Below are 22,469 nucleotides of genomic sequence, written 5' to 3'. Positions count from 1 at the left end.
GAGGCAGCCGATCCATGATTCTCTCTCATCGTTGATGTTTCTATCTCTCCCTTCCTCTCTGAAATCAATAAAAATATTTTTAAGAAAGAAAGAAAGAAAGAAAGAAAGAAAGAAAGAAAGAAAGAAAGAAAGGAAGGAAGGAAGGAAGAAAGAAAACAGAGGGTGGGAGGGCTGTTAGCAATCCCAGAAAAGCTCTCACTCAGGAAAGAGCTAGGATCTGGTAAGCCAGGGAGAAGCCAGAATTTGAAGGGAACACCTCTGCAGCAAATGCCCAGCCAGGGACACCTTCCTAGGCACTTACTGTGAGTCAGGACCATGCTGGGCTGGGCTTGGAACAATCAGACACAGGCACTTTTCCTGGGCAGCATGAGAGATACAGACAGAGCAAAGCAGGAACCAGGTTAGGGGTATATAGTGGCTGGCTTTCTTGGGAAGCTCTTGGCCACTCCTGCTCCTCTTGTTCTGACTGCACTGGGACACCCACTGCCATTGCTGTCCTTGGGGACAGGAAAAATTAGGGCCCTCCAGCAAGGCATCAATTCACTTCATGCCTTCTTTTTCCTTGGCAGATCTGCAAGCACAAGGGCTTCCACTGGCTACATCATCCGGTAGGTGATGGCAGGACCCTGCCTGCCTCCCCACAACCACCTGCACTGCCCCCTGGCTTCTCCCTGGATGCTTAATGGGCTGCTTCTTCTGGGCTCTCTTTTAGGGGCGTGTTCACCAAGCCCATCGACAGCTCGTCCCAGCCCCAGCAACACTTTCCTAAGGCCAATGGAGCTCCAAAAAGGTGTGTACATGGGGTATTGGCCAGCCAGCCAGTGGGGAGTTGTGAGGGCCTGGGCCAGGCTCGTGGCAGAGAGAGTACTCTGCCTGTCACTGAAGGGGTGGGAGGTGGCAGCTCTGTCCTTGTGTAGGGTAAGGCCTTGGAGAACAACACGAGTGACCAGAGGAGATGGGTTGGGGGGTGATGCAGTTGCACCTGAGAGACTGGAAGTCCCCAAGGGAATGCATGGCCCCTTTGGGCCCTCTGATCTCTGGGAATCCTTGGGCCACTAATGGTGACCTTGACCTTGAGCCAGTCCTGATTTGCAGGTTGCAGGGAGCTTTGACCAAAGTGAGCTGTGTGTTTTCAGCTAACTTCCCAGCAGGCTGAGATGGCACATTGCTGTCAGGCTGAACTCAGACTCCATCAGAAAGGCAGGGTCAAGGGAACTGGGTTGCTCTTGGCAGGAGGGCTTCCCTGCTCGGGATGCTGCAGAGATTCTAGGTAAATGGCAGGACTGGGAGCACAGAAGAAAGGCCACCAGCATTCTCTCATTCACCTCCCATGTGCCTGCTGGGTTGTGTGGGCCAATCTGAAGGCAAGAGGGTCCTGGGGTAGGCACATGAAAACTCCTTGCTTCTGCAGCATGGCCAGTCTGGTGAGAGCAGCTCCCGCTGGGCCTCTCCGCCCCTCTTCCTCTGGCTACAAGATGACCACTGAGGACTACAAGAAGCTGTGAGTATACAATCACAAACCCAGCTCAATTCCCTCCTCCAAGGGATAAGCCCAAGGGATGAGCCCCAACACCGGCCCTCTGAGGGCAGCGGGCTGCTTGCCTCTGAGCACACCGTCTCAGAGTGCTAGTCCTGCTGGCCTGACATCCCTGCCAGTTGATGCTGTGACCTGGAGCCCACCAGAGGATGACAAGTCCCAGAAAGTTGGATGCCTGTGCACACTGCACTTCTTATTTGAGGCAAAGCAGTATATGTAGGAAGTTTGTAGAAGGGGGCAGTGAGTCTGGGGAAAGGGTAACATGGCCCTAGGACTGCTTCTGGCTGACTTAGTTTCCTGGACATGCCTCTGTACTCTGGGCTGGGCTTTCAGCCTGGGCTGGGCCAAGCAGCGCCAGGCCGGGCTAGGGCCTGATTATCCTAAGCATGCTGCTGGCCATGGCAGTCTGTCAGTCATGGGCATTTTGTGCTTAAATCTGAGCTGCTTTTGGATATAAATCTTTGGGGTTCCCTCTACGGTTGCACTTGTGGACTGTACCAAAGGCCCCCCTCCTGTGTGCCCAGGGATGGGGGCTCTGGACTGAATTGTAGGTTGTGCCCATGGTTCCCAATCCCGCCCCCCCCCAGTCTTTATATTGTTTGTTCATTGTCATCATAGTCCAGTGACATGGAGCAGCCAGGGTATCTTTCTGGAGAAGGGGTGAGGCTTGAACTGGGTCTTAGAAGACAGTTAGGGTTGGAACAGGGAGAGAGAGGAGGGCTGGCTCTCGAGGAGGAAGAGTGGCATGAGAAAAAGCCCAGAGGCAGTAATGTCAACATGTGTTGGTGTTGTTGGAAGCCAGGAAGCAAAGCTGCTGAGAGTGGCAGCCTATGACAGGGAGCAGGGGTGGAGGAAAGATGAGGAGGAGCCATAACTTCTAGCATCCTCAACCCCTCCCACTCCCCATCCCTCAGGGCACCCTACAACATCAGGCGCAGCTCAGCCTCGGGGGCTGATGAAGAGGAGGATGTGCCCTTCTCTTCTGATGAGCAGAAACGGAGGTAACAGTACCCGCTGGGCATCCTATGGGCAGGGCTGGGCCCAAGTCTGCACAGACTGGTGAAATAGGAATTGTGCCAGTTAGGGTGATGAAATGCACAACACTTAGGACACCATTGCTGGCCTGTGGGCTGAAGGAGTGGCTGCTAGCAACAGGTGTCATCCCTTGAGTCCCAGAATCACCCAAGTAGCTGGGCCGGTTCAGGGGAACCTCTTATGAACATTCTATGAGGCAGAACCTAGGTAACAAGTGATGGGGGAAAGCCTCATCTGTGGACAGAGGGTGGAAAGGGATGTGCTTCAAGACTTTATATCGGTTTGTTTAAAAAGGGTTCTGAGCAAATTGGACCAAAGTAGGCAGCAAAGGGGACCTTCAGAAGAACCCTCTATGTATGTGCTGTGTGTGCAGAGTCAGGATAGGTCCTGAATGCCTGGGGCACAGGGCCAGGCTCCAGAGGTTCCAATGTCCCTCACCCCAAAGTAAGGCTGGGTGTTTGGGCAGTTGCTAGCACCCAAGGAAATAAAGCTCCCCAGGTTCAGTCTGCCTCCCTCCCAATCCCAATGTGTGCCGGCCCCTCTGTGGCTCAGGAAACAGAGCAAAGCCCCTTCTGAGGGCCTGGCAATTGTAAAGGCAGAGTTCACAGTGGCAGGAGTCCCTGGCCTGGAAGGTACTGGGGAAAAGCCAGGCCACCTTGCATTTACTGCCCACTCTGCCACCAGCTAAATGTGTGATCTTGGACAAGCCACTGCAACTACCTATACCTCAGTTTCCTCATCTGTAAATCATGGGTGATACTAGCACCCACCTTCCTGGGGTGTAAGGAATGATCCAATGTGGATTGGCAGCATTCATTGCTTGATAAACAAGGGCTTCCCTTCCCTTGGTCTCTACTTTCCACTGAATGGTCCTCAGAGCAGGTGCCAAGCTGGCTTTGACCCCTTGCCTTGCTGTGGTGGCCCAAGCCATCCTGAGTACCTATATACCAGATGCCCCCTTGCTACTGCAGGTCAGAAGCTGCAAGTAGTGTGGTGAGGAAGACAGCTCCCCGGGAGCGCTCCTACGTCCTGTCAGCAGCCAAGAAGAGCACGGGGTGAGTTGCACAGCAAGAGACACAGCTCAACCACCAACCAGCTCCATGCTCTGGAACAGTTTCTGTCCCTTCAGGTCTTTGCTATTCCTCTGCCTAGTGAAGGGTGGGATGAGTGGGCCCTCTTAGCTGGACCTTCTGAGATTCTCAGATGTACTTTCTGGAAAACTGAGGGGTCTGGCTGCTGCCATCAGGACAGACAAGGTGCTAGAAATGGGAGAGAAGCCCAGGACACTCTAGGGCAGAGTGGTCATGATGTCACCTATCTACTCCAGGATTCTGCCCAACACATAACCTTTCTATCTCCTTTCCAGAAGCCCTGTTCAAGAGTTGCAGGCCCCATTCATTGCAAAGAGGTAAGTGTCAGCAAGGGAAGCCTTAGAGGTCTGTTTTTGGCCATGAAAAAGGCCTCCTTTTGGCAACAGTGTAGTGTGGGCACTGGGGAGAGGGTCATGGGATACAGCGAGGCTGCTGGCCTTCAGCAGGGGTTGTTGTAACAGGCTGGTTGCTCCTGTCTGGAGGCAAGGCGAGCACCTGGATGGCTGTGGTGGCACATATGGCCCTGGCATCCAGTTCTGTGTGGCTGGACACCCCCATTTTCCAGTAGCTAATGGGGCTGGGCCTCTGACCCATAGTATTTCAAGGGCCTCTGGGGTTTTGAAGCATAAGTAGTTATGGGGGTACATAGGATTTGTTCCCTGGTCCTCCCATCCTATCAGGGATAGGCTGGACAATGCCCACACAGGAGTCATCACAGGGATGGAGTCCAGAGGCTTGTCATTGGGAATCCTTACCTGGTTGGCCAGGCCTTTGGAAGTGACCATGACATTGGAGATAGACCCTAAAGGGTGAAGAAGGTTTAATAAGGAATGATCAGGACATGCCAGCTGAGTAAGGGAGGGGTGTCTCCATTAGGTGAAAAGGACATCTTCTGGGAGAGGAGAATATTTGGGGAGGCCAAGGAAGAAACTTCTGGAAAGTTGAATTTTAGGGATATTCCATTGAGTAGACATGGAAGACCTTCATAATGAGATGAGGACTAAAAAAACAAGGAGAAGCCAGCACACCAAGTGTCCCAGGTAGAGGCCCAGAGGTGGGAACAGTTTGCTGTGTTGGAAGACCAGAAAGGCTGATGGGAATGCACCCAGCCGAGGGTGGTGTGCTCTTGATGGCTGTATTAGGTTCCTGGGACTGCTGTAACAAAGTACCACAAGCTGTGTGGCATAAACACCAGAAATGTATTGTCTCCCAGTTCTGGAGGCTAGAAGCTCAAGATGAAGTTGTTAGCAGGGTTGGTTCCTTCTGGAGGCTCTGAGGGAGAAACTGTCCCGGGCCTCTTTGCTTCTAGAGCTACAGGCAACCCTTGGTGCATCCTTGGCTTGTGGATGCATCTCTCCAGTCTCTGTCTCCAGCTTCACTTGACTTTTGTGTGTCTGTATGCAAATTCACCTCTTCTAATAAGGATACCAACCATTGGATTTAGGGACCACTCTACTCCAGCATGACCTAATCTAACCATGATTACATCTGCAAAGACCCTATTTCCAAATGATGTCACATTCACAGGTTCCAAGCAGACGAATTTTGGAGGGACACTATTCCACATAGTATGCTGTTCTTATCCCAAGGTGGAGTCACTGAGCCCCCAGCCTGAGCCACCTTATGGCCATTGACTCCACTGAAAGAAAGCATGTCCTTCAGGTGCAGCTGAGCAGGTGGTGCATCTGTTTCTCTTCTTGCCCAAAGGGTGGAGGTGGTGGAGGAGGACGGGCCTTCTGAGAAGAGGCAGGACCCACCTGCTCTGACAAGATCTCCTCCTGGCTCCAGCAGGTAATCAATCAGTCACCCATCTCTGCCTGGGGCTGGTCGCTGCCAGGCCTGCCTGCCACTCAGTCACTGTGGAACCTCTGCCAGGTCACCTCCTTGCAGAGCCTCAGAGTCAGTGTCCCCACGTGCCCAGTGACAGGATGGGGCACGGAAATCAGTGAGGGCCTATCTGGCTGGATATCCTAGGGCTATCCAGCAAAACAGCCTGGCCTCCAGGAAGAGAGCACTGAACTCTTGTCTGTTTAGTGGTTATCTGTGTCACGGGGTTGGAGCGGGTCCGCCACCGGGGCGCCAACCCTGCCATTCTCAGGTTTGTTCACGACTCTCCTAAAAGTTGGCCAAGTTCAACCTGCCAACCCTGTCCTCCCGCTCCTGCTGGGGAAGGAGGCTCCACAGTCCCCAGCACCGCTCACAGATGCCTTTTTTGCCAGTGCGGATGGAGGCCGAGCCAAAGTGTCTCGGGCAATTTGGATTGAGCGCATGCCAAGTCTGCCGAGCCCTGCCGGGAGCCTGGAGCCCAGGTGGGTGTTGTGAGCTGGCTCTGGCCTGTAAGCTGGTCAGATGGGAGGATCTGGCAGTGGGGTGACAAGGCAGGAGCAGGCCGAGCATTGGTGATCTCACTCTAGGCAGGGCCCTGATTTGCCCTGATTTCTGAGCCCTGAGTGTCCAAGCAGATAATGGTTCTCTCTTGTCTGCGGACGAAGAACATTCAATACCTCCTTGTACTTTGTGCTAAATCCTGCAAAGTCCTGTCGAGAGCACCCTATTGTTGCTGCTGTTTAAAGCATCTGCCTGGATTGGCAGCTCTGCCCAAATCCAGGTCTTCTAAAAGCTGTGCCTCTGTGGCACCCCTGGAAGATCCTGAGGCCAAAGGGGCAGAGCACCTATCCCTACAGGTCACTTTTGGGGACTCCAGGGACTGTTCCAGCTCTCATAATGCCACTGCAAGCCCCACTCCCATCCCCAACTCAAGCCCCTCAACCATTTGGATGTGTCTACAGTCCTCAGGGTCATCTCCTCAGTGCCAGGAGAAAGACAGATCACCTGCCACAGCACTGGTGGTGGAGAGCAATGCTGCAGACCTTTTCTGCGGGGCTGGGTCTGGGAGGGGAGGGGAGGAGGTGGCAGCAGGGGCCTCTCTGCCAGAAAACCTCTTCTCTTCATTCAGTCCCTCTTTTGATCTTCTCTGTTTGTCTGAACTTTTGTCCATAAGAACTTTTGAACAAGTGGAAATATTTGAGAACTCTTCAGAAAGTAGCAATCAATAATAGAACTTAGTGACTGATAGGATATGGGAGCTGTCTTAGGTTGCTAGAGCTGCTGTAACCCAGTCCCACAAACTGGGTGAATCAAACAACTATATTGTCTCCCAATTCCGGAGGTGGGGAGTCTGAGATCCAGGTGTTGGCAGGGTTGGCTCCTTCTCAGAGCTTTCTCCTTGGCATTTATTTATTTATTTATTTATTTATTTATTTATTTATTATTTCTCACCCAAGGATATTTTTTCCATTGATTGAGAGAGAGTGAGAGAGAGAGAGAGAGAGAGAGAGAGAGAGAGATTGTTGACGTGAGAGAAACACATCCATTGGTTGCCTCCCGCATGCACCCTGACCAGGGCCTGGAATCAAGCCTGCAACTGAAGTATGCACCTTTGACCAGAATTGAACCTGGGACCCTTTAGTCTGTGGACTGGCCGACACTCTATCCACTGAGCCAAACCGGCTAGGGCTGTCCTTGGCTTTTAGATGGCTGTCTTCTCACTGTGTCCTTACATAGTCATCCCTCTGTGCATGTCTGTGTCCTGATCTCCTCTTATTATAAGGACACCAGTCAGGTTGGATTACAGCCCACCTCAATGACCTTATTTTACCTTAATCACCTCTTAAAAAATCCTATCTCCAAATACAGGCACATTCTGAGGTCCTGGGGGTTAGGACTTCAACATACAAATTTAAAAGGGGACACAATTCAGCCCAAAACAGTGCATAGCTCTGATTTTCCTTATTTCTCTCTCTCTCTCTCTCTCTCTCTCTCTCTCTCTCTCTCTTTTAAGCAATGAATGGTTTTATATGCTTTTAAAAACAGAATATAGGAGGAGAATTTGGTTGTACTATATTATACATTTGAAAGATAGTTTGACATTTTCCTTTAGATGTCTAATATCCATTACTTGGCTGTCATAGCAAGGTAGCTGTCTCAGTCTGCTGGGGCTGCCATAACAAAGTACCCCAGCTGGTGGCTCAAACAACAGAAGTGTATTGTCTCCCAGTTCTGGAGGTGGGCCATCTCAGATAAAACCTGCCTGTAAAGCCCCAGGAGACAGATTATGGAATGTTCCAGACACCAGAGGTATCTCAAGACAAGTCAGCCTCCTCCTGGAAGGATGGCTGGTCAGGCAAGGCGTGATGGTTCTCATGGTGCTGCTTTCCTCAGATTCTGCAATCACCAAATATCTAGTCCCCACCAGGTAGCGTCCAGGTGAGCTGCTGGCCAGTCCTGGGCAGCTTTCCTCTCTGACCTGACCCAGTCAGGCCCTGAACTGGCCCAGGCAGCCATCATCAGTCCCCCAAGCCTAGTTCCTATCTGCCTGGCTATTCCCTTCAAGAATCCCAGCCCTGTTTGGCCGGTGTGGCTCAGTGGTTGAGCATCGACCCATGAACCAAGAGGTCACCAATTCAATTCCCAGTCAGGGCTTGTGCCCGGGTTGCAGGCTCAATCCCCAGTAGGGGATGTGCAAAAGGCAGCCGATCAATGATTCTCTCTCATCATTGATCTCTCTCTCTCTCTCTCTCTCTCTCTCCCTTTCCCTTCCTCTCTCTGAAATCAATAAAAAAACATTTTAAAAAAGAATTAAAAAGAAAAGAATCCAAGTCCCATGGGGAACAGTGACTCACCATACCCTGGGTCTTGCAGCACCCCAGAAGAAGCTGGTGTATGGCAGAGTGGGACAGAAGGATATCACAGCCTTGTTCCCAGACATGGTCCTATTGAGGCTGCTCCCTTCACAAGCCTAACCCTGTTCTGTCCCCTTTAGCTCAAGTCTGAAGGTCAGCTCCTCATCTTATGCATCAGGCTAACCAGGAGGAGCACCCCTGTCTTAGGTGTCAAACCCTTTACTGACTTCAAGGAAGGCTGAAAGTTTGGGAGGGGAATTGCCACACAAGGATGCCCACAGACTGTGTCCTCAGGACTCTCCAGCTGTCTCTTTCCTTCCATTGGAATTCCAATCTTGCTCCAGATCCCAGACCTGCCTGGATGTCCCAAAGGCCCCTCAGCTCCAGTGTCCACATCTACCTCCCCAACACACACACTGCTCACACATTGAAGGGGCCCTCCCTCCATGCACCCTGGGCCTACTTTCTTGGGTTAATCTAGTTTTTCTTGCTGTAGGATAATTCCTGCCCACCTTATGAATTGAGCTCATTTGGATACCTTCTCCCAGAGACACTGACTGGCCTGAGGGCTGCCAGGCCTGGCTGCTTCCCTGTCACAGCACACTGTTCAAGCCTCCTTGGCACTGTGCCTCACCCAACCAGGGCAGGGCCTGCAGTCTGTGCCCCAGCATGCTGCCTGGTAGAGTACCTGGGAAGCAGTGAGTAAGACCACAGCCTCCAGCACAAGGCAAAACCCTGGCATTGCCCCTTACTAGCTGTGTGACCTTGAGGAAGTGACTTTACCTCTCTGTGCCTCAGCTTCTTCATGTGTAAAATAGGGAGCTGTGAAAGCTACCCCCCAAGGCTGTCCCAAATACTAAATAGGATAACGCTTGTAAAGTCCTTTGTGTAGTGCCGGGCTCCTGGTATTCTCAGATGCTGCCCACTAGGAACTTGTTAATTTGCAAGGCCCTTCTTCAAATAACGAAAGGTGCTAATATCTCCACCTACTGGCTGTTGAGGAAAATGCGCTGTGGGCTCTGGAGAAGGAGGTACAGGTATCCCTGGGGTTTTCCAAAGTTCGCCTTCTGCCACTTTGCCTTGCAAAAGAGCCAAAAGACCTACCTTAGTATCTGTTTTGCTAACCAAAAGAAATCTGAAGAGGATTTCGCTTTTAGAGGGAAAAAAGGCAAAAAGCAAAATTAGCATTCAGCTCATTGCCTCTTCTTTTTATACCATTTCGGCTTCTGAAAGGTTTTACAGGAACACTCTACTTTCAGATAGCTGGTGAAACCTGTACTCCCTCCCCTGCCTCTCTCCCTCTTTTAGCTGATGAGTTGCACACTCTTTGGCACAGGCCACTGTCAGCCGTGTTCCCACGGGCAGCTGGGGCTGCACTGGAAAAGTGTTCCTGGCCTTCAGCAGCTCTTAGCCAGGCTGAGAACTTCAGCTTGGACTAGAGCCATCTGTGGTTGAGGGTCTGAGGAGGTGGTGGGGCTTGTCTGGGGCTGCAGGCGAGGAGAGGTTGGAAAGCTCTTGTATGAATTTGCTGCCCTGACAAGGTGTTAGAAAGTGAGTGGATTGAACAACAGATTTATCCTCACAGTTTGGGAGACTAGAAATCCTAATACAAGGTGTGGACAGGCCTGTATGCTCCCTCCAGAGGCTCTGGGGGAGATTTGTTCTAGAATATTCTCTTAGGGTGTTGTCAGTAATCCTTGGTGCTTCCTAGCATGCAGGTGCATCACTCCAAAATCTGCCTCTGCCTTTACATGGCTATCTTTCCTTTGTGTTCCTGTGTCTAAATGTCCCCCTTTTAAAAAGACACCAGTCATATTGAGTTAGGACCCACCATAGTGGAGCATCACTTTATCTTAACTACTTACATCTGCAATGACCCATTTCCAAATTGGGTCACAGATACCAAGGGTTAGGACTTCAACACATCTCTTGGGGGCACACAATGCAACCCATAACAGCCTCTCTAGAAGGGCTCCCATTCGACCTAGGTCTTTAAGAAGCAATTGCTCAGGGGGATGACGAAGGAGGAAGAAGGTGTTGAGGGAGAGATGCCAGCTTAGGCAGGCTGAGGCAACACTTTCTTCCTATTCTCTCTCTGGCATAACAAGAAACACCAGTGAGAAAATATTTTTGACTTGCCTGTGACATCCCTAAGTGGAGCGTGTCCCTGCTCTCTGGTACCACGTGCCTTAGATGGGGCAAAGTAGGGCAGCGGTCAGGGGCTTTATGTTGTCATCATCATTGCCATGGGAGGAGACAGGCAGAGATCAGAGCTGTCTTCTCCTGGGCCCCTCCTGGTTTTCATGAGGGGAGAGGCCTTGTCCTTGGTGGCTCTGCCGCTTCACTCTGGTTATCTCCATTGTCCCCAGGAAGGACACAGATGAACAACCCACTGACCCTGAGCTGGCCCTCCATGGACTCTCAGTCTAGGTTGGAACCAGATGCCAGGGTCAACACCCAGGGTCACCCAGTTCCCCGCCTTCACCTGACTCCTCCAATCCCTCCTCTTCCTGGGGACCTTGGAGTGGCCTTTCTAAAGTGGCAGTCTGATCATGTCAAGCCCCTCACTCCCCTCATTTCCTTTGTTGCACCATATATGACCTCAGAATTTAAGATATTTGCCAGCTTCCACCTCCCTCTTCCCCATCTCCCTCCTGCTGGGCTGGGGGCTTCACCAGGGCAGGCATGAGGCTCATCCCCATCTGTACCCCAGTGCCCAGGGGAAACCAAAGGAAGGAGTGGACCTGAACAGGTGTGATTTGGGGTGAAGGGTACCCCACAAATCCAGAGAATTCTAGGTTATCTCCAGCCCTGGCCATCACTATGGCCCGAGGCTGCTGGGTGTCAGCCCCCCCCAAAAAATACATTGGACTTGAAGGGATTTGTGCCGTCACCTGGGGACTTGGCTCTGAGCACAGGAACCCTCAAAGGGAACCAGTGAGCACTGAAAATGTCTGATCCTCTGTGGATTCACAGGCCTGGTCACTTCCTTTCATTTCTCAGTCTCCACTATCCCTCTCCCACTAGCTCTCACTTTAAATTTGGTTTGTAGGTTTCCTAGGCATCTTACTAATCTCAGTTCACATTAGCTCATGAACTCAGAATTCCTGCTGGCCTCACAAACAGCCTCTTTGGACACTCTGGTCAGGCCACATGCAGGGTTCATTGTAGCAGCTACAGATGGGGTGTTGGGGCTGGGTGCTTCTATTTCCACCCAAATGGCGCCTCTCTGGGCCTGAAGGGGGCTGGACTTGAAGGTGGAAGACTGGTAAAGGAGTCCTTCACTTCCCTTCCTCTGGGGCCTGGATATCAGTGGACCAAACTCAGCTGCAGCACCAAGAAGATTCAAGGCAAAATAGGAGCCAAGGGGTGGGGGGAGGCAATGGGTCTACGTGTCCAACTGCACTAGCCAGGAGGCTGTTGAGGGAGAACGCCCTTGGATGCCCAGAATAGATGGGGAGACTTTTCTTACCAGCAACTCTATGGCTCTCTCCTTTGGCTACAGTGCAAGAGGTGAGGAAATTGTCCGCCTGCAGATCATGACACCCGGGGCAGGACTCCGCCTGGTGGCCCCAGACCTGGAAGGAATGAGGTACGGGGACCCTGCTGTTGTCTGGGCTCCTTCCACACCATTTTAGAGATGGGGCTAGAAGAACCAGCAGGCAAATGATGAGGTCTGGAGTCTGGTTGGTGGGAGATATGGTCGACCTGGGTTCTCTGCCCCCATCTCATTCTTTTACTCCACAACTATTGGGGAGCAAGCACTTGGTCTGTGGGAGGCCAGGCTCCACTCTGGGGACCCAGCAGAGTCTCAGAAGACTCCCTGGATGAAGGTGCTGACCGTTTGCCTGGTGGGGGAAGCATATGTAGACATGACCCAGCTGTGGTGTCTCAGCCCTGCTGAGCCCTGAACACTAGACAGGCCAGGTGTGCTTGGTGGGGACACGGAGTCTGCGAAGCGCCATGAGGTCACTGGAGCAGTTGCACTGCCTGTGTGAGGGGAGCCACGGGAATGGGGTAGAGTTCCTGGGTCAGCCTTGACAGCCCATGATGCCACCATGTCCAGTGCTGGGGAGGATGAGGGACAGGGGCCACAACTAGCAGAAAGCACAGTAGGCCCAGCCCCTGCCCTGGGTGAGTGGGCAAATGGACAGTTAACAGGCAGGCAGAATTTTGGGGGTTGGGGTCTGGGCAAGAGGAGATCTGATGAGGAAGGGGCCACTTCTCCCTGGAGGGGCAGGCCGAGGGAGAGATGACTGACTCCTTGCCTCTCTGCAACTCTCTCTCTCTCTCTCTCTCTCTCTCTCTCTCTCTCTCTCTCTCTCAGCTATTTACCCAACTAGTGATTATTGAGCCTCTGCTGAACATCTGGCCCAATGCCAGGGCCTGGGAGGCAGCCGTGATGCATAAGGCAGGGACCCTGCCTTATAAAGCCTGGAGTCTGGGGAAGGAGGCCAGAGTGTTTGCCCAAGATAATCCCTGAGGCACTGGGAACTCTGAGCAGGGGTTTCTAACCAGCATGGGTATGGGGGTGGTTAGAGAAGGCTTCCAGGAGGAAGTGACATCAAAGATGAGTCCTGATAAATCTCTAGGTCCCTTTACTCTCCTCCTTAACTCCTCCTCTATAGCTCTGCCCCAGTCAGAAACTGAGTCCTGTCCATTCTATTTTTAAAAAATATGTATTGATTTCAGAGAAGAAGGGTTAGGGAGACAGGGATAGAAACATCACTGATGAGAGAGAGTCATCCATCGGCTTCCTCCTGCATGCCCCCCCCACCAGGGATCAAGCTCACAACCCAGGCATATACCATGACTAGGAATGAAACCGTGACCTCCTCTTTCATAAGTGGACGCTCAACCACTGAGCCATACCAGCTGAGCCTGTACATTCTATTTTAGAGATATTCCTGTCCTTACTGCCCTCCCCTGGATGCACGCCTCCACCATCACTCACCCAGCTATCTGCAACCGTCTTTTAGGGCCTTGTCTTCAGCCCCTCCTCCACATCTCTAACTGAGCAACATTCCTAAAGGCAGAAATAGTCATGCCAGCCCACTGGAGAAAACCCTACAATGGGATTCCCCGTTTAGGTTCTGCAGCCTGAATTTGATGCCTTGCCTGGCTTTCCCTTCACCCTCTTCCCAAGCTTCCCTCATAGTCTCCCTCCCTGGGCCATCCACTTCAGTCTCTCAGGCTCTTCCCCTTGTGCCTCCAGCATTATTCCTCTGTGCAGGCTGTAGACTGTCTGGGATGCCCTTTCTCCTCTGCATTTTTCAGTCCCATCTCAGATGTCCCCACTCTGGGGCACCTCCCTCCTTGCATTTCTTTCTGAGGCAGCATCTGTGAGGGGCTTTCCCCACTGAGCTCTCACAGTGCTGTGTTCATATCTCCACCAGAGAATTTTCCACACAATTGTCCTCTCATGGATCAGTTTGCCCCAAGAACCCTGAGCACCTGGAGGGCAGCAACTTCATTTTCTTTGGGCTCCAACACAGGGCATGGCCCAGGACAGGAATGCAGACCTGTATGTTACTGGAATGATGGAGAATCAACCACTGTGACAATGTCTTTAATAAGGCAACTCTGGAAGCTACTTCATTGGTTTTTCGAAGGTGACCAGTCTCTGAGAAACAGGAGCAAAGTGACCCCTAGAAATGCAGGAGGTAGCCAGGCTGCCTCCAAAGAATCCATAAGGCCTCTGACACCTGGTTTGGGAGTGGGCAAGCTACAACAGCCCATTAAGAGCTCCTGTCCCACTTTGCAGCAGGAGAATCAAGTTAGAAAAAGGAAAGCTAGAATTCTGCAAGCCCTGCCTTGCCCCTGCCCCAAGTAGGTGCAGTCAGTATGTCCATTTTATAGGTGAGGAAACAGATCCTGAAGGGTCACACAGTGAAGGACACCCACCCAGGCTACCTGGCTCCCATCCTGCACCTTTTGCTCCACAACTCACTATATTAGTGAGAACCAAGGGAAAGGGTGATATAAATACTTAGTATTTTTTAGTGAGATTATTTGTAGGCATCCAAATGCATATTACTAGGAGGAATTTGAGGGTTTGTTGCTGAGGTTCTGAAGAGAAGTCAGGGCTCAAGATATTTCCATATTACTCCGTATATGCAGACAGATGAGAGCTGATATAATGGGGTTCAATGTTGATGTCTACATGGGTTACAATATCAAAGGAATCAAGGAGAGAGGGACCGGCAAGCTGAGCACAGACCATAGTGTGGAGGAGACAGCTGGCTGGTCATCCCCCCTGAAGGCAGCTGGGGGGACAGTAGTCAGGTCTGGCCAGGTTCAGTGTTAGCTGCCAGAGGTCCAGTGGGGGTATGGGTCAGGAACACAGAGGAGAGGTGGAAACAAGCAAAGGGAGGCAGTTGATGCCATGGAAGCAGAGGAGGTGGCCAAGGTGGCGGAGCATGCCAATGGAGATGAACACTGGGAACACCAATGTTTAAAGGTCCAAAGAGAAAAAGGCAAAGGAGACTTGGAAGGTGTGTCAAAGGAGGTAGAGTGTCACAGAATCATGATGGATGGACAGGGGAGAGAAAGTGAAAATGTCCCACTGGGTCAGTGGTCCTGAATGACAGTAATAATAGGAGTATCTCTATTGGTTTTGGCACAATGGAGCTCCCTGATGACCTCAGAGAGAAAAGAAGGAGGTTGAATTAGGAGGTTAGGATCAGTCTTATACCACAGATGATTATAGTCTAGGACTCTGAAGTCAGACTGCTTAGGTTCAATTCCAGGCTCTTCCCCTTGTTACCTGTGGAACTTAGGATAATTCACTCGGGCTCTCTGTGCCTCATTTTGCTCATCTGGAAAGTGGACATGGATAATAACAGTGCCCCTCTCCTGGGGTCAATGTGGAGATTTAATGCATACAGAGTCATGGTCTAGCCCTCAATCAAAAGTAGTTATTAGTAATGAGATTTTGAGAATGGCCAATCCTGCAATATCAGGTTTTAAGCTCCTTGGAGACAGCTGGCATTTGGAGATGAGGTAACTGCCTCCAGTTGAGTGTGGGCGGCTTCTGGGTGGTTAATTTATGTTTCTTTCCTCTATAGGTCTTCCCCAGACTCCAAAGACAGGGAAGCCCTCAGCCCCAGAGAGCCCAAGAGAGATTTGGCTGGTGAGGCCTTTAAGGGACCCAATCCAGATTCTGAAAGGTAACTTAGTGGAGGGACATAGAGACCATGTGGCCCCCAGTCCAAGGTCCATGGTTGGAGCTGGGACTAGGACTGTCCTACTCACTGTGTTCACTGTTAATATCTGTGGGAAGAATGAATGAATGAATACATGAGGCTTGGAGAGGGGAAGGCCCCTCAGGAAACAAGTTGCACAGTAAGACAAACTTCAGGCCAGGCCACCCCCACTCCACACTTGGCCCAACCTCACTGTGCTTTTACTCCACTGAAAGCATCCCTGCCAATGTCCAGGGCAAGCAAGGCCGCCAGGCTGTCAGTATGGGATAGTCAGTAACCAAAGGATGTATGGGCCCCAGCAAATCATCTAGCAGGGACTTCCAGAATGACCTGTGCACAAAGGAGGCAATGATGGGAGGTGGAGGCATGGTGAGGAATGATCAGTCCAGAAGGGGTGAGTACAGAGGGGATAGTCCTACTACCATCCCACTGACCAGGGGAAGCCAGTTGTGGTGATCAGTAGCTGAGAGTTGGACATATACTCAGCAGGTAGCTGGTGGCCAGTAGTGGATAAGAGCCCACCATCTTCTCAGTATGGAGGCCCATACCCTCAGCTGGGACTCAGCCATGGGAATGAGGGAAGGGGACCCAGGATGGGTGGGGGAAATTTGTCTCTGCCTTGGAATCTATGGTTTAATTATAAGTGGCTCCAAATTTCTATGCCTTGTTCTGTTAACCATTGCCAACCCCCTCCCTACATGCATTGTGCCACCCTCCTCCTGAGTTTCTTGGCTCCACTCCTCCTCCCAGCCCAAAAGGTTTGGAAGAAAGGCAGAAATACTTGCTGATATTGATTTGTTTCAAGTTGGAGCTGTGTAGGATGGCAGTCCAGGACCCAAGCTTCTGGTCCTTGAGACCCACTCTCAGGACATCTGAGTTAGATTAGATCAAAACCCAATCAGAGTCATCAAATGCTTCTCTTTCCACAACAGGTCAAGTGCACACTCCAGGGATGGCAACGTGGGATCCAGAGCCACAGGCTCCCCACCTGAAGGCTTGGCTGGAGCAGACATCAGCTCTGGGAGAGGAGGGTGAGCTACCCAGGGGAGGCAGGTGGCCCAGAATTGTTGATACTCTCATGTCCCTGGTGACACGCCAGGGTCAAGCAGCTAAAACCTCTTGAGCTGCTGGGGGTGGAGCACCGGTCATTTTCCTACTGCATCTCCCATCTCCAACACTTCAGCCCCCACCACATCCTTTGTCCCTGGGATTTCCACTTCTGGGAATACCTATGCTTAAATATTACTCCTCCTCATCCCGTCTGCCACTGGCTCTCAAGCTCCTCCAAAGCAGGCACAAGGGCCCACTTACAACTGGAGGTCCAGCCCTGCCTGGGTGGGCAGTGGGTGGATAGAATGAATGTGAAGAGAATGAGTGAAGGGACAACTGATGAACGACCAAATGATGGATAAATCGATACCTTCTTGCTTATTGGCTAAGCTCTAAGAACAAACTAGAAGCTGCTTTCTCCCTTCCCTACCAAAAGACCCAAAGCCTCCTTTTCCTGCCCTACTCTCATCCCCTGGCCAGCTCTGCACTGAGCTTCAATGAGAGGAAAAGCAGCTTCCTCAGTGAGACTAGCTAGGAGACAAGCATGTCCAACTGGGCCCTAAGTTGTTGGACCTGGGGAGGGTCAGGGACCACTTTCTTGGGTGATTTGGGGAGTAACAATGTCCCATCTGTTCCCAGGTAGTTCCAAATCAAGCATGAGTCATCCTAGTTGACAAAGGTTAGGTATGCAGATGTTGGCACCAATCGTTCAGCTCCAAGCTGTGCTAGAACCTTTATGGTTCAGGACAGATGGCCAGAGAGGATTGGCAAAGCCAGTATCTACAGAGAGCCTGACTGCACGCTGCTCACCAGCACCCTGCCCTAGGGAAGTCAGGCCTTGGAAGGCATCCCAAGGGGGAGCTTCTGCCTACTGCTTTCCCCACTGCTTTCTCGGCTGCCCCTGCTTCCCTAAGCCCATTGGGGCCCCCCTGCCTTCACTAACCTGAATAGTTTGCAACTAATGTTTGGACCCAGAGTCCCGGCTTCCAAATCCAGGAGTCCAAGCCAACATGGGAAGGGGACAGTAGCCCCAGCCTCTGACCATGGTGCCTCAGCAGGTACCAGGAAAGGCCACTGGGCTGGGACCTCAGTTCTCTGAGCTGCCACTTGTGGGGACTGTGCAAGAGCCAACACCTGCAGCCTGCATCATTGTGTGCTGGCTAGCAAGTCATGCAGATTGACTCAATTGGCTGGTGGCTATCATGGAAGATTTCCAGGCCAGCGTGATTGGGTCTGGTTCTTGGCTGCTTCATTTTTGAATGTTCATCCATATCATCCTTCTTGTTTCCACACCCTCAGAAACTGAACATTTTGCTTTCTGCTTTCAGTTTCTTTAAAATGAAGCTAAACCTCAAATTACCTTTCAAAATAAGCTGGAGAATCTTCTAGATTTATATTATTTTTAACCCAGTCTTTTACATTGTCTTACCTATATTGATTTTTAAGAAACTTGCCTTTACTGTCTTTCTAAAGAAAAAATTGTTTCTCATTAGTTTACTTACTAACTTAGTGATTATGGTTGCAAGTACAACTGGCATGAACAGGTTTAGGAACAAATACCAGGAACTCTAAGTAAGTAAGTGTGCTACATAAATGAAGGGTGAAAGATTGTACAGGTGATAAGATGCCCTGTGAGCTGTGACTGCTTGGCGTACCGTGAGAGTCAGTTTGCATGAAAGACAGAGAATGTGACCAACCTGTGGGAAGGCCGGGTTAAAGAGCACCCACTCAATCTGTATCAAGTTTATGGATACAGATGGAATATAAGTGGCCACAGAGCCCCATATTAATAACAGGATCACTTTAGCACACCCTAGGGACCAGGCATTATTCTAAGTACCTGGTATCTATTAACTCATTTTCTCTTCTCAGAAAATTTGTGAGGCAGACACAATTATTATCCCCATTTCATTGATGGTAAAACTAAGGCCCAAAGAGGTCAAATGATATATCCAAGGTCATACAGCTGGGAGGTAACAAAGCTGTGATTTGAATTTGGGCAAGATGCCTCCAGGGATACTTAACCATTAGGCTTCACTGTCCTGGTGGCAGGCAGCTGTGAGATATGAGTATTGTTCCCTGAACATCCATTTGAGCAACTCCTCAGTTCTCATCATCTGTCAGGGTCAGAAGCCACCCTCTCAGGAGAGAGTAGATATACAGACACAAAATCCTGAACCCAGACTGAGCTTGACCTCCTTCCACAGGGTGTGCTCAGCTGCTGGCTTCATGCCTCTCCTGGATAATGATGATGTGCATGGTGCCAACTCTCATGGTCGCAAACCTGGACTAGTGGTCACCAGGTAAGGGGGGGGGGGTGACTATCTGGTGACCATTCCCATTGCCAGACACAGCCTTAAGGGTTCAGCCTCAACTCCAGTGCCCCAGAATACCCTTCACACTTCTTAGCTCCATGCTACCTTCCTATCAGGTGATCACCACAGGAGATGGAAGGTTGGGAGGGTCCCTGACATTCAGCTCAACACAGGCACCAGGGACAGTGGGGGCGGGAGGACAAATGATAAGTTAGGATACCCAAACAGCCCAGCACCACTCATAAGGACTCAAGGTGAGGTAGCAGAAGGGGTGCATCAGGAGGCAGAACTTGGGAAGAGACCCTGATAGGACGTCTCAGTGAACCTCTCCTGTAGGTACTGCAGCCTGGACCAGCAAGGAGGACCAGGGGGAGGAATCCCAGGGAGCATGTGGAGTGAGGCAGCTGGAGAGGGTGCATAGCCCCAGGGGCATGAAAGTACAATGGGAAGAGGCTGTGTCTTGCCAGGCTGTAGGCTTCTACACTGTTTCATCTACCAATCTTCCTTTTGCTGTGGGTGTGTGGAGCACTTAGCAAGGGACAATCTTTCTGGACTCCCAAGAGGTGTAGGTCAGACAAGGACATGGGAATCCAAAATCAGGAGACTTCCTCAGGGACCCCCACACTGGTCAGGGGTAGTGCTTTGTCTTGAACTCAGGTGCTAAGGCCACAGCCAGGGCTCACAGTGGCATCTGTGCCACACTAATGGCAGGACTGAAAGGCCACCCTTGACTGATAAATATAGGCATCACCTTTCCTGTGAGAAGGCAGCTGGGAAGGGAAAGGCCTAAGCCCCCAGTCTCCTTTGGTCTGAGGCCTCAGTGGGCCTGTGTGCTTCCTCCCTCAGCTCCGATGCTACTTTGGCTTCTGCTGTACCAGCTAACAGGAAGAGCGACAGCCCAGCAGACCTGGAGGACATGAAGGCAAATTTTAAGGGGTAAGGCACCAGCCAACAGAGCTGAGCTTTTGTGGTGGAGAGAGATAGCTTAGGTTTGCATTAGCCTTTGGATGGAAAATGAGGCTAGTGAGGTCTATGAGCTGGCCCAAGGCACATAGCAAAGGCTGAAGCCCCAGCTGAAACCCTCTGGCCTCTGCCTCTGGGTCTATGGAGCCTTCTGCTACACTGAGTTGCCTTTAGCCAGGAAGTCCTCCATAATCAGAAAGTCACCCACTCTTTCAGTCAGCAACCACTTGGACAACAATTGCCCTGCGCTGGAGGCTGAAGCACACAGACAAATCAGACATGGCTGATGGAGGGCAAAGCCTGGTCCAGACAGGAATATCTCATGCTGGAGCAGGGGAAGGGGAGCAGGCATGGTGGCTTCATGGGGAAAGTGGCCTCTGAGCTGAATCTTGAAAGATGAATAGGAGTCTTCTGAGCCAAGGGAACAGTGTATACAAAGGACTCCAATCAACCTGGTGTTTCCTGGACACTGTATGTAGCTGAATGTGACTGGCGCTTAGAGTCCTTGAAGGGGGAATGGTGAAACAGGAGATTTTTTGAGGTAGGCCTGGGATGATTTGCCTTCAACACCAGATACTGTTAAAGATTGCATCAGTTACTTAACTTTCGGGCGCACACTTGGTACACAGCCCACTGCTCACAGTGTCACGTACAGCCCTCCCCACAATCCTATGAGATTTCCCCCTAATTATAATGAAGAACAAAGGCTTAGAACCCAGGTCTCTGTGCCTCCTTGGAAGGACAATGCTCTCAAAGAATTAGCCAGGGTGCTGAGATAGAGTGATAGCAATGAGGAGGGCTACTGCTTAGATGGGTAGAGAGATGGAGGTAACTCAGGGGAGCTCCTCTCAGGAGGAGAAGGAACTAACTCTAGGAAGAGAAAGGAGAAAAAAGCTGCATATAGAAAACCACAAACCTAAAAACCCTGTAGTGGGAATGTGCTCAGCATGTTCCAAAGCATAGAGTGGCTGGAGCCTGGCCAGTGAGGGGGTCCATAGATGGCGCAGGGCCTTGGTAAGCCATGATAAAGAGGTTGGATCTTATTTCAAGATTAAGCCAAAGAGGAACATGGTCTAATTTAGGTGTTTAAAAAGGTGGATGCATTTTTTGTACTTTCATGCCACATTGCAGTTACTTCTTTACTTTTGTGACCTCCAGTGAAACTGGGATGCTGGGGGGTGGGGTAGACAAGGAATCTCTAAGGTATGAGGCCTTATTATGTGACTTTTTCTGTTGCAAATTGCACTGACAATTAATAGGGTGAAAACAATAACTGACACCTATAGTGTATGTGCTTTGTTAGTTGCTTTACAAACTTCCCAGCAACTCTGTGAAATGATAAGATGGGGAAACAGAAGCATAGAAAGTTTGTGATTTGTCCAAGGGCTTGCAAGTGGCAGAGCTGAGTCCCAATGCAAGAGGCTCTAAGAAAATCCTCAGGGGGGAAAAAAACTTTAAAATCTGGTTTTTAAAATATTTCCTTTGGAGTCTATTCTCAAGGCCCAGAACCAGTAACTCTTAGCTGGTTAACGTGTAAACCATTCTGTATACATGATCTCACCTACTATTTCCAAAACATGGGTAAGAATCTGGCTTCTGATGTAGTTTAACAGTGGAAGAAACAGAGAGCTCCTGTGAGGAGCAGAGCTAGGAACAGAGCTCAGATATGGCTAACTCTAAAGCCCAGTCTGAGAACTACTTTCTTCTGATGTGTAAAACTTTGCAAAATCAATACAAACTTTCTTGAATACAGTGTTTCACAATTCTGACTGCACTTGAAAATCACTCAGGCAGTGTTTTATATTATTTATTTATTTATTTATCCTCACCTGAGGATATTTTTCCATTGATTTTTAGAGAGAGAGGAAGAGAGAGGGAAAGATAGAGAGAAATATCAATGTGAGACAAACAAATGGATTGGTTGCCTCCTGCACAAGCCCTGACCAGGGCCCAGGCTGGGAAGGAGCCTGCAACTGAGGTACATGCCCTTGACCAGAATCAAACCCGCTCTATCCACTAGGGCTCACTCAGGAAGTGTTTTTAAAAAGAAAAAAATAAAGCTTCCTGAGCTCTACACAGAGATTAGATTTTAATTGTTCTGGGGTGGGACTCCATCATCAATCTTTTTAAAAGCTTCCCGTTTTTTCTCATGTCCAGTCTAGGTGAGAACCATTGTTGTAGGGCAATGGTTGTGAACCAGGGGCATCTCCCCATACCTCCCTACCCCCTAGGGGTCACTTGGCAGCGTCTGCAGATTCTGTCGATTCTCACAGCTGGCAAGAGAGTGATACTGGCAAACAGTGGGTGGAGACCAGGGATGCTGTCCAAAGTCCTACAATGCACAGGGCAGCCCACACACAGTTATCCAATACAAAAAGTCGATAGTGGTGAAGCTGACAACAGTTTTAGAGCTTTCACGATCTCTATGTGGGGCCAGGAGATTCTGTATTGGGAAGAAAAAAGGGTGGACACAGAGAGAAGCTAACAGTCTTCCAAGGGTCTAGGCAGGGAGTGCAGAAGATGTGAGCATGGGTGTGCTTTTGCATTTTGCATTAGGCATGCATGAGACCTTCCTATGTGACCCTGCATCT

General features: G+C 50.6%; 1 protein-coding gene across 14 annotated transcripts in view; it reads left to right on the top strand.

The window, feature by feature from the left end:
* Nucleotides 1–22,469, top strand: part of ZNF185 (zinc finger protein 185 (LIM domain)) — an 80,546-nt gene that overhangs the window by 32,842 nt on the left and 25,235 nt on the right. For 2 of the 14 annotated variants that reach the window (XM_005866118.2, XM_014539599.1), the window contains exons 7-19: nucleotides 570–608; nucleotides 713–790; nucleotides 1,412–1,501; nucleotides 2,452–2,538; nucleotides 3,544–3,627; nucleotides 3,939–3,980; nucleotides 5,371–5,454; nucleotides 5,883–5,972; nucleotides 11,851–11,937; nucleotides 15,413–15,514; nucleotides 16,483–16,581; nucleotides 18,808–18,903; nucleotides 19,762–19,851. In XM_005866118.2, coding sequence (XP_005866180.1) covers nucleotides 570–608; nucleotides 713–790; nucleotides 1,412–1,501; nucleotides 2,452–2,538; nucleotides 3,544–3,627; nucleotides 3,939–3,980; nucleotides 5,371–5,454; nucleotides 5,883–5,972; nucleotides 11,851–11,937; nucleotides 15,413–15,514; nucleotides 16,483–16,581; nucleotides 18,808–18,903; nucleotides 19,762–19,851 — 1,068 coding nt within the window. The remainder of the gene's footprint in view (nucleotides 1–569; nucleotides 609–712; nucleotides 791–1,411; nucleotides 1,502–2,451; nucleotides 2,539–3,543; nucleotides 3,628–3,938; nucleotides 3,981–5,370; nucleotides 5,455–5,882; nucleotides 5,973–11,850; nucleotides 11,938–15,412; nucleotides 15,515–16,482; nucleotides 16,582–18,807; nucleotides 18,904–19,761; nucleotides 19,852–22,469) is intronic. The other 12 variants (XM_005866120.2, XM_014539603.1, XM_014539600.1 and 9 more) reach the window with 11 other exon arrangements.

The sequence above is a fragment of the Myotis brandtii genome, unplaced genomic scaffold, assembly GCF_000412655.1.
Source record: "Myotis brandtii unplaced genomic scaffold, ASM41265v1 scaffold2207, whole genome shotgun sequence".
Lineage (NCBI taxonomy): Eukaryota > Metazoa > Chordata > Mammalia > Chiroptera > Vespertilionidae > Myotis > Myotis brandtii.
The sequence above is the reverse complement of the archived record's forward strand: the minus strand, read 5'-3'. Positions and strand labels throughout refer to the sequence as shown.